We start from the raw sequence: 15,266 nt of genomic DNA, 5'->3' as shown, positions 1-15,266 counted from the left end.
GCTCCCACCCCCAGGAGTGGTTGGGCCACGGCAGCCAGTGTGCAGTCCCACGTGAACCGGCTGGTGCTGAACTGCAGCTGCACTGTGCGGGTGCCGTAGGTCCGTATCGTGCTGCCGTTTGCAGCCCTCAGGGTGGGTCCTGGCTGCCTGTTGCGGGTGTCGTACCAGGGCCAGTATTTCGTTCATTAATGCTGACAGCGGCCTGTCTCCCAAACCATCCAGGTGCAGTAGGTGGGCACCTCTCACGCCGTGAGAGGCCAAAGGTCCCAATGAGCAGCGCTTTGAACACTTCATATTTGTCTTCTTCTGGGGGCGACTGTATGAAAGTCACAACCTGGGCGGCTGTCTCCTGGTCAAGGGAGCTCACCATGTAATAGTAACGTGTGGAATCAGGAGATATCTGCCAAATCTGGAACTGGGCTTCTGCTTGGCTAAACCACAAGCGTGGTCACTGCATCCAGAAAGTCGGCAGTTTTAGCGAAACTGCGTGAACAGATGAAGTGTCGGTCATCTTTGGTCCAAATCCCGTTTGGACCATCGGACCATTGGGGTCACCAATGTAGCGATGTACTACATACAGAGTTAGAAACAATGACACGCAGTCAGTAAGTAGTTTCAAGACTAGTTTATTCACGGTGCTGGCTTTTACTCCCTAGTTCCTGCCCCCTCCGGCCGGAAATGATATCAGAGGTGCATTACCAAAGTTTCTCCCCGCGCATGGGCTATTTGTGAGCCAGTTCGCCTGTGCAGAAGGTGGGTCGCCACAAGATCACATTTTTTGCTCATTTGGTGATAGGTCTGAACAACTGAATGTCTTGACCTTATCTGCATGTTTTTATGCATTGAGTTGCTGCCGCATGTTTGGTTGATTAGATATTTGCATTAATGTGTCTGATAAAGTGGCCACTGACTGTGTATATGTCATTTCTCCTCCAAATCAGGTACCAGTGTACCTCATCTTTGCCATTGTTGGGTTAGAATTCCCTATTTGTTTTTAGGAATATCTTCACAGTGATTCAAAAGTTGACTCAAACTTTTTGCAGTAGTAGATGGTGAATGAATGTCCTTTTTACAATAACAATATCCCAGGAATTAAAAAAAATCATTTCCAGTGTTAAAAGAATTTGAAAGGTAGATAATTATTTCCTTGGGATATTGAGATGGGCAAATGGATTTGAAGTACAGGTCATCAGCAAACTCACTGAATGCTAAAACAGTTTTGAGCAGAGGAACGATCTACTGTTTCTAATTTTTGAAACAAGCGGAGAATTGTTACTACATTCAGGATAGAGGGTGAATTGATAATTTTCCTGTTTTCCACATGATTTAACCTGTGTATTTATATATAAATACTTACAAATATATTAATATTTGCAAGTATTTATTTTGTAATTTATAGTAATTTTATGTCTTTGCGCTGCTACAAAACAATGAATTTTACATCTTTTAAGACAGTGCTAGATAATAAATCTGATTCTGATACTTAAGTATGTCCCTGTAGAGATTTATTTTGCAATCAGTTTACTTTTGCCAGACAATTTTTTATATTAGAAATACAGCATAATAACAGGCCCTTCTGGTCCAACGAGCCTGTACCCGCAATTACACCTATGTGATCAATTAACCTTCTAACCCTAATCTTTGGAGTGTAGGAGAAACCAGAGCACCCAGAGGAAGCCCAGGTGGTGACAGGGAGAACGTATAAGCTCACTACAGATGTTGGTGGGAATTCAACCCAGGCCACTAGTTGCTCCGCACTTTGCCCTCCAGATTATATTGGATTTTCATTATTGTGTCTACACAGTGGTATATTGTAATTTTTTTTTACTTTACTACATTTTTGTAACAAACGTGCATACAAATAGGAATTTTAACACTTCAATGTGAGTGACCTGTATATTTCTATTCAATAGATGCTTGTTTTGAAAGACCTTCATTTAGTTTATTATACAACTGAGGTATTAGTATTACAAACTATTACCAGTTCGGGAGATATTTTGTCTTTGTCAGACTCTGAAAAACTATCCTGTCCCTTGGGTCTTTACCTACACATGCCAGATAGTTTCCTTTCAGGTCCCTCTCCAATTCTTTCTTAAAGGTCACCAGTGACCTGAAAGGGGACCTATTGCAATTGACCCTAGATCACAGCAGCTAACTGCATTACAAAAATAACACTCATCTTTCCCTTCTTTCCTCCTACCCTCACCATTCTATTATTATCCTAAATACAGTAAATTCCAGTGTATAAGCCAAACCCCCCCCCCCCCCCATTTTCAAGATTAAAATAGTGACTTTTTCATGTTACCTTTGTATAAGCTGACTCCTTTTGTAGAGGTTTTTGATTTAACCAGAAAAGATCACAAAATATCACATGCTGGTACTCAGCTTTGCTGGATCTGGAGCCTGGAAATTTTGTGAACCAGTACCTGCTAAGAAAACAGGCCTACACATTGTAGAGCATTATAAGCGAATTCTTAATAAATAAATCAGGGAGGGAAATTTTGGATTAGGTTCCCAATGGTAAAGAATCCTCTGAAATGTAACCCCCATGAAACCATTTAGTGCCTATCGTAATCTCGTTAAAACATAACATGGGGTGGCAGGATCAGTATGTGAACTCAGTATTGAGTTTGCAACCACCACGTACAAAAGATTAAAATGAATGCAATATGATGCTATCTTCAAGCTGAAGGTTGTTGAATTCACTAAAGGAACGAATAATTCTGCAGCTGCTAAGAAATGTAGTGTAAACGAGAAACAAGTGAGAGAGTGGAGAAAGGCAGAGGACACGCTGAGGGAAATGCCAAAAATAAAATGTGCAAACCCGGGGAAAACATGCCAGTGGCCAGAACTCAAAGAAAAAGTTTTAGAGTGGGTGAATCATGAGCGATTGTCTGGATACATTGTTACCAGAGAAATGATTTGAGTTCAAGCATTGAAATGGGCCAAAAAACACAGTGAGATTGGCGAAAATTTCAAAGCTATGCGAAATTGGTGCACCCGATTTATGAATAGACGTGATCTTGTGTTGAGACAAAAAACAACGATTGCTCAGAAAATTCCTGCGGGGTGTTGTTTACGCTCAAGAATGCTGCTGGATGGACGAAGCGGGTTGCTTAAAGTGGGTTAAAGAGGTGTGGCGTTGACAGCCCGAAGGTTTCAGGAAGGAAAAGTTACTATTTGTCTGGGACATGTTCAAAGCGCATTTGTCAGGTGCGACAAAAGCAGCGTTGAAAGCTGAAAATACATACATTGCAGTCATCCTCAGTGCTTCAGCCACTAGATGTGAGTTTAAACAAACCATTCAAAGAATTCATGCCTTGACAATGGAATGAATTTGACTCAAAAACAGACAATAACTACAACCTGTCTTCCGTGTATTCATTTTTCCAAAGTTGGCACCCTCTGTATAAGCCGACCCCCTAATTTTACAACCAAAATTTAAGGCCAAATTCTCAGCTTATACACCGGAATTTATGGTATGTATTCACACCATATTCTAGATTTTTTTTTAAATTATTTTAGGAAAAATCCTTTGATTATTGTTATGGACAGCTGGTGTTCAGTTAATAAGACATGGGAGCAGAATTAGGCCTTTTGCTCATCGAGTCTACTCCTCCATTCAATCATAACTGATCCTTTTTTCCACTCCTCAGACCCGCTGCCCAGCCTTCTCCGCATAACCTTTGATGATGTGCCTATCAAGAACTTATTAAGCTCTGCCTTAAGTACACCCAATGGCCTGGCATCCACAGCTACTTGTAACAAATTCCAGAAATTCACCAATCTTTGTTAAAGAAATTTCTCCACACCTCTGTTTTAAGTGGACACCGCCTCTATCCTGAGGCTGTGCCCTGTTTTCCTAGATTCTCCACCATGGGAAGCATCCTTTCCATATCAACTCTGTCTAAGCCTTTCAAAATGCGAAAGGTTTCAGTGCGATCCCCCTCATACTTCTAAATTCCAGCAAGTACAGACCCACAGCCATCAAACGTTCCTTGTATGATAACCTTTTCATTCCCAGAATTGTTTTGTGAACCTCCTCTGAACCCTCTCCAATGCCAGCTCATCTTTTCTTAGATGCTGGGCCCAAAATCTGTTCATAATACTCCACATGAGGCCTCACCAGCCTTATAAAGCCTCAGCGTCACATCCCTGCTCTTGTACATCCCTGCTCTTGTATTTTAGACCTCTTGAAATGAAAGCTAACATTACATTTGGCTTCTGCACTGTTGACTCTACCTGCAAGTTAACCTTTAAGGTGTTCTGCTCAAGGTCTCCCAAGACCCTTTACATCTAAGATTTTTGGATTTTCTCCCCTTTTAGAAAATAATATGAGCATTTATTTCTACTACCAAAGTGCATGACGATGTATTTTTCACCATTGTATTTCATTTGCCACTTCCTTGCCCAAACTCCTAATCTGTTTGTCTTTCTGCAGCCTTCCTGTTTCATCAGCACTACCTGCCCCTCCACCAATCTTTGTATCATCTGCAAACTTGGCAGCAAAGCCATTTATTCCATCATTTAAATCATTGATATACAGCATAAAAAGCAGCAATCTGAATGCCGACTGCTGCAGGACACCACTGGTCTCTGGCAGTCAACCAGAAAAGTATCCTTTTATTCCCACTCTATGCCTCCTACCAATCAGCCAATGCTCTAACCATGTCAGTAACTTTCATGTCATACCATGAGCTCTTAACTTGGTTAGCAGCGTCATGTGGCACCTTGTCAAAAGGCATTATGAAAGTCCACATATACAATATGCATCCCTTTATCTATCCTACTTGCAATTTCTTCAATTAATTCCAATAGGTTTTTCAGTTAAGATTTTCCGTTAAGGAAACCATGCTGACGTTGTCGTATATTGCCCTTTGTCACCAACTACTCCATAACCTCATTCTTAATAATTGACTCCCAACATCTTCCCAACCACTGAGGTCAGGTTAACACAAGAACCTGAAAAGAGAATTTAATTCTGCAGGAATTAAGCTTGTATGATCAATCAAATCTTTTTTCTGATTTCCTGTTATCAACCTTTTTGCCCTAAAATACATTCACAGTATTCAGTGGCTTCAGTAGTTTTTTTGGCAAATTAAGTGAAATTCAAATTGCAGGATCTTGACCCAAACCATCAATAATTCATTTCCTCCCACTGAGTTCTTCCAACTGATTGGTGCTCCAAAAGCAGTCTGCTTAACTCAAATTGTTTAAATCGAAGTAGATTTAAAATTCGTTTGCCTCAGAACCAGCCACAAAGCCTGTACTTATTAAATTGATGTGATACCCATGGTTTTTGTGTGTGAATTCACAGATCTGGAATTGTGGACCAGAAATAATTTATTTGCAGTGAACAGAATCTCTCACAAGCAACTTACTAGAGGCATTTACCTATGTAACATCAGATTTTTTTGTTAATGTAATGCTACCAGTAATTGACTATAAATAGACAAAGCTTATTTTTTTGTGTTTGAGAGCCAGGTTGGATATCTTTGAAGCTTTTGATCTCCTACTACGATAACAAAATGCAAATATGATATTGAAATGAGAGGTTGAATGGACAAGGAAAACAATGCATAATAACTCATTAAGTGCTGTATTTTGTTGGTAAGAAATGTCTAGATAACACTAAATGTTTCGTGTCCTTTGAGATACTGTCACACTTGCTGTGTAACTCCAGTATTGCTGGTTCTGCTTATTTAGTTACATGTGGTTTTACAGTTCTCTATGCTTTACAAATACTCCGAACTCTTTCATGCAAAATTGCAAGGAATCACTGATGTACCTTTTGCAGTTGTACTTTTGGTGGCTATAGTTCAACTTTTTTTTCTGTTTTCAAAACTTTCAGATATAAATTGATTCACCAGTCACCGGTCTCAGACCCAGCCACACCAAATAAGTGTCAATATGGAAGAGTCTTAAGCGTTTCCGCTGATAGTATTGCTGTATGTGCTGATGTAAGCAAAGTTTCTCACAAAAAGCAGTTGGATGTGTTGGCTCAGTTGTACTCTGTCTGTATCTCTGGTAAGTGAACAAGTTTTTCAATGATAAACAGAAGAAAGATGAGGATTTTTTTTACATTGGAAATGATGATTTGGGATGTATTAACCAAATGTGAATTAGAAACAAATTCTTTTGTAACAGCCAAAGGGGCTTGATGTACTTATCAAAATGAAAAACATGCAGAGATGTAGGAAAGCAGGATTTAGTGGGCAAATCTCAAAAGCCAGTATGGACCAAATGGTCTCTCTGTTGTGAATACACAAGTAAGTTTGAGTCTTAAGAAAAATTAATTTAAGATAAGATGATGAAATATAATGTACACATATGTTTGTCTGAATGTAATATATGTGGTGGGAGAATATTCTAATCCTGTCCAATTAAAACCTCCAGGTATAAGATCCTAATGTATTTAAAATGCCCTGTAGCTCTCCATGTGGGGAATTATTTATTTTGGATGTTTTCATAAGTTGTTGATGCTGGCTGTACGTTTCCTCTAGTGCCATTGCTGTGATCAGAAGCTCACCATTTAGGGAATCTTGTGTTACCGTTGTGTTACCTTGATGAAATACATCAAATGTCTAAGGATTTTCAGTTTGGTATTCTATTTTCCTTTGTCCTCCTTCAGACCAGATCTATTCTTTAACAGAATTATTGCCAGATTCAGGTTTATTATCACTGATTTAGGTGATGTGAAATTTGATGTTTTGCTGCAGCACAGTAAAGAACAAAGACAGAAACGTTGCAAACTAAATAGTCCAAAACACAAAGATAACAAGATGATGCTCATGGGTTCACAGATGGTAGAGGGGAAGAAGCTGTCCTAAATCACTGAGTCTGAGTTTTCAGGCTCCTGTACCACCACCTCAATGCTAGTAGCAAGAAGAGGGCATGTCTTGCTTAATGAGGGTGCTTAGTGATGAATACTGCTTTCCTGAGGCATCACCTCTCGAAGTTGTTCTCAATGGTGCGAGGATTATGCCCATGGTGGAGCAGGCTGAGTCTCAACCCTCTACAGTGTGGTTTCCCAATCTTTTTTTTAATGTCATGGAACTTTACCATTGACCAAGGGTCCATGGACCCCAGGTTGGGAACCCCTGCTCTACAGCCTTTTGCACTTCTGTGCATTAGTGCTTCCACACCAGTCTGTGATGCAGTCTGTCTGTTAGCATGCTTTCTACTATGCACATACAGAAATTTGTAAGATGTTTGGTAACGTAACAAATCTTATCAAACATCTCAAAAAGTAATACTGTTGTTACTGGCTTTTCCTCACATTCCTCAATTCTTTTGCCATTAAATAACATATCAACCTCATTCTTGAATATATTTAATGACTTGGCCTCCAGTGCCATCTTTATTAAAGAATTCTACAGCTTTACTATCTTCTGATGAAAAAATTTCTGTTGGTCTTCATTCTAAATGGTCTGCTCCAAGTTCTGAGACTGTGAACCCTGCTTTTACTTTCTGTTGGGAATTCTTTCCTTTTATCTTCTCTGCCTGTACTTCTAGAGTTTTTGTATCTGTGAAATCTTTCTTCTATGCTTCAATGAATATAGCCTTATTCTGATCTCTCCTCATACATCCTAGTCTTATCATCCTAGGAGTTAGCCTAGTAAGCTGTTGTTGAATTCTGCCCATGGCAATAGCACTATTCCTCAGAGAAGTATACTAATTCAATTCAATTCAATAAAGCTCTCAGACAACAATAGACAATAGGTGCAGAAGTACACCATTCAGCCCTTCGAGCCTACACCGCCATTCTGAGATCATGGCTGATCATCTACTATCAATACCCGGTTCCCGCCTTGTCCCCATATCCCTTCATTCCCCTATCCATAAGATACCTATCCAGCTCCTTCTTGAAAGCATCCAGAGAATTGGCCTCCACTGCCTTCCAAGGCAGTGCCTTCCAGACCCCCACAACTCTCTGGGAGAAGAAGTTTTTCCTTAACTCTGTCCTAAATGACCTACCCCTTATTCTCAAACCATGCCCTCTGGTACTGGACTCTCCCAGCATCTGGAACATATTTCTTGTCTAATCCCTTAATAATCTTATATGTTGTAATCAGATCCCCTCTCAATCTCCTTAATTCCAGCGTGTACAAGCCCAGTCTCTCTAACCTCTCTGCGTAAGACAGTCCTGACATCCCAGAAATTAACCTTGTGAATCTACGCTGCACTTCCCCTACAGCCAGGATGTCCTTCCTTAACCCTGGAAACCAAAACTGTACACAATACTCCAGGTGTGGTCTCACCAGGGTCCTGTACAAATGCAAAAGGATTTCCTTGCTCTTGTACTCAATTCCCTTTGTAATAAAGGCCAACATTCCATTAGCCTTCTTCACTGCCTGCTGCACTTGCTCACTCATCTTCAGTGACTGATGAACAAGGACTACTAGATCACTTTGTATTTCTCCCTTACCTAACTCTACACTGTTCAGATAATAATCTGCCGTCCTGTTCTTACTCCCAAAGTGGATAACCTCACACTTATTCACATTAAACATCATCTGCCAAGTATCTGCCCATTCACTCAGCCTATCCACGTCACCCTGAATTCTCCTAACATCCTCATCACATGTCACACTGCCACCCAGCTTAGTATCATCAGCAAATTTGCTGATGTTATTCTCAATGCCTTCATCCAAATCGTTGATGTAAATCGTAAACAGCTGTGGTCGCAATACTGAGCCCTGTGGCACCCCACTAGTCACCACCTGCCATTCCGAGAAACATCCAGATGGAATCTCATCAAGGCTCTGTAGAACAGTGGCAAGGCATCTTCACTCCTGTGCTCAAATCCTTTGCTCTAAAGGCCAACATAGGATTTCAAGGATCGACTTTATTCACCATATACATTTACATGTATTAGGGATTTGCTGTGGTATTTTGGTCAGGGCATGACATGCAACAAAAAAACAACATTCAACAATTATAAAGAATTTTATAAAAAGTAACATTAGAGGTTAAAGGATGGATGTGAAATGTGTATAAATACGTAAATAAGCTAGCTGTTGGTGTAGTGGCATCAGTGCTGGACTTTCAGGCAAGTGGTCCTGTGTTCAAACATGGCTGGCTCCTTGTACACTTTCCATCCATGCTGGATTGAGCATTGAGCTAACGACTCAGCTTCATAAGTAATGCTAAAGGAACAGCGAGTTTGAAGCCCAAGGCATGTAGAGGAACAACAAATACATAAATACTTGCATGTGTTTAAAATATAAACAGTATTATAAAAAGTGGTTTTAAGTGTCTACAATGAAATGATGGAGGTAATAGAGGAGGGTGGGAAGACCAACTGGAGTGGTTGATTAGAATAGTTGATAACTTTTAATATACTGTGAAGCTTTTTTTAAAAAGCGCGATAGCACTTTCCAGAAGAGTGCTTTTGGAAAATTCAGTTTGCAGTGTGCATTGTGTTCGCAATAATTTTTCCTACCTTCTTTGTCCTGGACATATATAAGGCCTGCAGTAATGGTAACTACAGCCAATAATTTCTTTTGCTGATGTGATAGTTCTCTGTAGTTTTCAAATGTAGTGAGAGGATGCTGCACCAAACCAGAGAGGATTCTTTCTATGATGGCAGTGTAGAATTGCACCAGTATGTTCTGGGGAAGATGGAATTTTACCAATTTGATATCCTCTGCCAATCCTGAATGTTTGCTTTCAGTGATGGACATCCAATACACATTGCACCTTTTTGCTAATTGATTGTCATTTGGATATATTTTTGTTTTTGGAACCAAAATGTAACTAGAAAATGTTGAATTTAGTTCCCTCATCCAAGTCATTGATATACAGTATATGGTGAATCAATATAGATGAAGCACTGATTCCTGTGACACCCCATAATAATTTGTAACCCTCAGGCTCGGCCAGCATGTGTTCGTTTAGGGGAAAACAACTTCTGGCCCCGCCAAACTGAGAAATCGTGTTTGTGTGGATGCTGCGGGATGTGTTGCTGGGTTACAAATCCGCACTGCAAAGTATCAGAAAGTACACCATATGCAATTAAATGATTGAACTTTATAAATCTTAATCTGGATAGAGGGTTAGTAAAGAAAATAAAAAGTAAAAGGCCCCATTTTAAGGAAAAAGACTATTGTGCATCCATCATTAGAGCTCACTGTTCTTTCATTTGTTCACATCACCCTCCAATCATAGCCAGCCCTCGCACCCTTGCTCTTCAATCCACTCCGTACGCCGGTGGTCTTCTGACTCTCTCCATTTGCGTCGTCTCTCTCCATCACTCCCTAACGAAAGACCGCGAAAAATCCGGCTCCCAGATACACAAGAAAGAACAGCATTTCTTCCATTGGATAACATATATTCCAAAGTCCCATTATCTCTAGCCATAACTCGAACATTGCTGCCACAGAGAAACCATTACCTTAAAGTGGAACATTACATAGAAGCCATTACATTATCCTTAGCAGTGAAGCCTCACTGTGTGTTACACTCTTCCCCCCCCCCCCACCAAATTTGGTCATGTCCTCATGACGTTGAGATAATTCGCCAACCCTTCCTGCAAAACACAAAGCCCAGTCCAGATGTAAAAGGCAGTGACATAGCTCCCCAACACAGTAGGGGTCACACTGAGTTCCCCTGGGGCTATGTAGGACAGCCTATCTGGGGATCTCCTAATTCTCTGAGACCTCTGCACCCCCTCATCTAACTCAATGGGGGAATGGCTGTGAGTGTCTTCCTCTATCAATGGGAAGTTAGTGAAAGGCAGCATATTCTACAGAACCCGAGGAACGAGCGCAAAGTGCTCACAGTTTGGTGTCATGGCCAAGTAGTAATCACCCTTTTTCCTATAGTTTCTCCCTGACTTGTCTCACAGGGAACAGGTGCGCCAAGGGCATTCCTCCGAGGTCTTTCGGAGTGTCTTCTAAGAGGGCCTCCACCTCAGGCACTCCGGGAAATATGGGGGTCCCAGTCACTCTTGCTACCTCCATGAGCCGGACCACCAGTGGCTTTGACTGGGTGAACCACACAGTGCCTCGTTTAAATTTGGTATTGGGCCATATGCAGTCATGTACTTCCTCAAAAGCAGCTTGAAACACCGGGTGCACAGACAATGTCCCTAGAAAGTTCTCCCAAGCTTTCTCCTTGCAGGCCCCCATTGTCTCCTCAGAAACAATAGAACTCTGGCTTTGAAATCTCTGCCCTCAGCTATGGGAAACTCAACTTGTGACTCGGCCTGCTTGGCTACCTTCTCCTCCCTAAAAGTATGGACAGGCCATGGCCCCACCTCACCTTGGGCACTGATAGACGCTGGCAGTCCCACTGCCGTTTTGTCAGCGCTAGTCTGAAGTGAAACAAGGTCTGAGCCTGTCATTTTATCAAAACTTTGTGCTACAATTTCAACTTTGCCAATAGCTTTAACCATATTATCAATTCATCTGGGGTACGAATATCCACCTCACTCAACATGCATGCAGTAGTTACCAGTAACCCCATGGAGGCGCACCACCGCTCCAGCAGCATCCATACCAGCACAAATTTAAACACACAACTGGTTCAATGCTCAGGGCAATCACGCAGCATCTCGCAATCAATCCCAGATGAGCCCCCACAATTGTAACCCTCTGGCTCAGCCAGCACATGTTTGTCTAGGGCAGGGGTCAGCAACCTTTACCACTGAAAGAGCCACTTGGACCCGTTTCCCACAGAAAAGAAAACACTGGGAGCCGCAAAACCCGTTTGACATTTAAAATGAAATAACACTGCATACAACGTTTTGTTTTGCCTTTATGCTATGTATAAACAAACTATAATGTGTTGCATTTATGAAATTGATGAACTCCTGCAGAGAAAACGAAATTACATTTCTGCATGCAACAAAAACATGTTGACCTCCGAAAAAAAGACGTTGGGTTGAAGGTTACTTTTAAGTAAAATACTCAACGTCTATTTGAGTCCTTCTTGTATTTATGAAAAACGCCAAACTTAAATTTGCCGCCAGCAGCAAACCAAAAATAACGTCAGCCAGCTGTCAACCTGAAAAATAAAAGGACTATTTCACTGAACAATGAAAGATATGAATATACGTAAAATAATAGGCAATTAAAATATTTATCATCCTTGTTCAGGTTGACTCACACCTGACAATGCAGTCGTATTCAGTAGGGATGGATCGATGCTTAGGGGAGTGACCAGGAAGGATAATGTGTTTTTTTCCTCTCTGAACTCACAGAAGCGTTTCCCAAACGATGTTTGCATTGCGATGATTGCCCAATGTAAATACTCCGAATTTATCATGTCGTGACCTTTTTTGAACTCTCTCAAATTGGGGAAGTGAGACAATGTGCCTTTCTGTAAATCTCTGGCAAGCAACGTCAACTTGCGCTCGAATGCCAAAACATCCTCCAACATGTGCAGGGCTGTACGTCCTTACCCCGTTGAAGAGCTGTGTTCAGCGTGTTCAGGTGCGCTGTTATGTCTACCATGAAGTGTAGCTTTTCCAGCCACTCTGGCTGTTCCAGCTCAGGAAAGGTGAGCCCTTTGCTGCCCAGGAAAGTTTTCACTTCTTCCAGACACGCGACAAAGCGTTTCAGCACCTCCCCTCTGGACAGCCAGCGATAAAAACACGTTGTAGCGGTTGCTACACGCAGTCAGTAAACTGCAGTCAAAGATAGCTTTATTCGAACTAAACAGCCTTGCTTTTAAGCCTCCCTCAACCCGCCCCCCATGGGCGCGGATGCTGCAAAAGACACGTACTCACAAACCCCCGTAGGCTATCTCCCTTAGCCTGAACGCTGGCTAATTGTGAGCCGGTTCGGATGTGTCAGGAAATGGGTCGCCACAAAGTCTTATTTAGATTGTACAAGATCACCATAATCTTCAAATTTAGATTTACATTTCAAAAACTAACAAACTAACATAAAATACATTTTAATTAAATACTGACCATGTAGCGGTGTGCTACACGCAGCGCTAAAATTACGACACGGAGTCGGTAACTGCAGTCGAAGGAAAAAACTTTATTCGAAATCTTCAGCCTCACTTTTAAGCCTCCCTCAACCTGCCCCCCATGGCGCAGAGGCTCCAAAGCTCTGTGCTCGCAAACCCCCGTAGGCTATCTAATTGTGAGTCGGTTCGGATGTGCCAGGAAAAGGGTCGCCACAACCAATTATTTCCCAAAGCAACAGGGAGCCGCAGCACAGACGTAAAAGAGCCACATGCGGCTCCGGAGCCGCGGGTTGCCGACCCCCGGTCTAGGGGAAAGCAACTTCTGGCCCAACCAAACTGAGAAATCTTGTTTGTGTGGATGCTATGTGATGTGTTGCCCGGTTACAAATCTGCACTGCAAAATATCAGACAGTATATCATATGCAATTAAATGTAAATCTTAATCTGGATAGAGGGTTAGTAAAGAAAATAGAAAGTAAAAGGGCCCATTTTAAGGAAAAAGTCTATTGCACATCTTTGGAGCTCACTGTTCATTCATTTGTTCCGGTCGACCTCCAAGTGTAGCCAGCCCTCAGACCTTCACTCCTCAATCCACTCTGTACGCTGGTGGTCTTCTGACTCTCTCCACGTTTTTAAATAATGTGGTTGCCTATAGGACTGTTTTTGAATCTAAAGAATTTTGGAAGATGACTACCAATATATTCCTTATTTTCAGGGCTGCTTTCTTTATTTTTCTGGAATGTAGCAAATCAGGCTTAGGATTTGTCAGATTTTAGTTCCATTAATTTCTCTAGCACTATTCCTTTAGTAATGCTGGGCATCCTACAGACGGAGGACTTCTAGCACGGATGGAAAGTGTGCAAGGAGCCGGCTATGTTCCAACCCAAGACCACTTGTCTCAATGTCTGGCACTGATGCCACTGCACCACCAGCCAGCCTATTTGTGTATTTATATACATTTTATTTCATAATCCATCCTTTAACCTCTACCGTTATTCTGGGTTTTGTTGATGAAATTTACTGTGAGTATTGTCTTTCAGGTCTGGAACTAGTGAGTCATTTTTGCCGATGGTACATGGTACTGTGTAATGAGTATAGGGTTCCTTGAGTTTGTCGTAACCTGGAGAGATAGTGGGGATCAGTTCCCACTATTAAATGCTCCCAATGATATGTGTCTCAAATAGCCAAGTTTGGCTCCTGGCCTTCACCTGTGACTTAGCTACAAAGCCCAGCAGAACAATTTCCACTGCCAGGAAATAGGCCAATGGCAGGTTACTGGTGCCTTAAAACCATCAGACAGATGGGTCTCATCAGCTGTGGTTAGCAGCTCATCTAGGAGAAGGAAAACTGATATTAAATCTATACTTTCTTGTGGCTACATCCACTCATGGGCAAGGCTTTGGGAGTAAATTCATGAGGAAAAATCTGGAGATGTTGTCCATTGAGTTCAGTGCTAACTGGCAACTCTTATAACACCGCTGGTGTAGAACTATATCAATCTTTGCTATTCTTTTGGATTCATCAGCTGCATGGAGAAAGGGAGCCTGCTGCATGGGCAACAGCTTGCTCTTGTAGTGTCGAAATGTCGTAGTGCCCTGGCTTGTGTTTCATGGAGACAGCTAGGACGGAAAATCCATCATTGATCCCACCCAATGGAGGCCCCACAATGGGTATAGAATGGTATTTTAAGAGTAGAAGATAATTAGTTTTGTTGCTGGGCTTTGAGGTGATTATCGACCAAGTGAAGAGAGGTCTATCATAGTGAATGCCTGATTCCTGTAGAAAAGGCAAGAGAGATGTGAGGCAACCAAATGTCCACAACTAATATATCTTTTCTGATTCCAGAGAATTTAGTGCCAAACATTTTTTTGGAGCTATTCTTTATACTGCAACTGTTGACATCAAGGGGAACAATATCAACAAATGATTTGGAAGATGGTGGGAGCAATGCCATTGAGAGAAAGTGTAAGTATCATTCAGTAGGAGACTGTAATAACTGTATTCCCAACATGTGTTTCAAGCCATTGCAAATTATGTTTAAGGAAATGGCAGATAGTTTGCACTCTTGGTTAGTTAATCAGTTTAGTACTCTTGATTAATAGATATTGTTGCACTAGAAGAAGTGCAATAGTCAATTTGCACACAAATAGTTCATACAAACGGCAATGCAGGTACCAAAAAATTATTCTGGTGGTGTAGTAAGAATTCTAAAATATCGGCCAGAAAGCACAAGGAACAATTGCTGGGATCAAATGTATGATGTGTGGTGGAAGGGTGACCAGTGTGCTAGGTGACCAAGGTATCCTCTTTGCCCACCTGAGCCTGTAGTGCTCAAGGCAATGGTC

At 41.6% G+C, this 15,266-nt stretch overlaps 1 protein-coding gene across 2 annotated transcripts in view; it reads left to right on the top strand.

The window, feature by feature from the left end:
- Positions 1-15,266, top strand: part of cdan1 (codanin 1) — a 243,647-nt gene that overhangs the window by 18,502 nt on the left and 209,879 nt on the right. For both annotated transcript variants that reach the window (XM_059951888.1, XM_059951897.1), the window contains 2 exons: positions 5,852-6,027; positions 14,767-14,886. In XM_059951888.1, coding sequence (XP_059807871.1) covers positions 5,852-6,027; positions 14,767-14,886 — 296 coding nt within the window. The remainder of the gene's footprint in view (positions 1-5,851; positions 6,028-14,766; positions 14,887-15,266) is intronic.

Source organism: Hypanus sabinus, chromosome 2 (genome assembly GCF_030144855.1).
Source record: "Hypanus sabinus isolate sHypSab1 chromosome 2, sHypSab1.hap1, whole genome shotgun sequence".
In the NCBI taxonomy this organism is placed as follows: Eukaryota; Metazoa; Chordata; class Chondrichthyes; order Myliobatiformes; family Dasyatidae; genus Hypanus; species Hypanus sabinus.
Note: the sequence above shows the minus strand (reverse complement) of the source record. Positions and strands in the feature narration are given on the sequence as shown.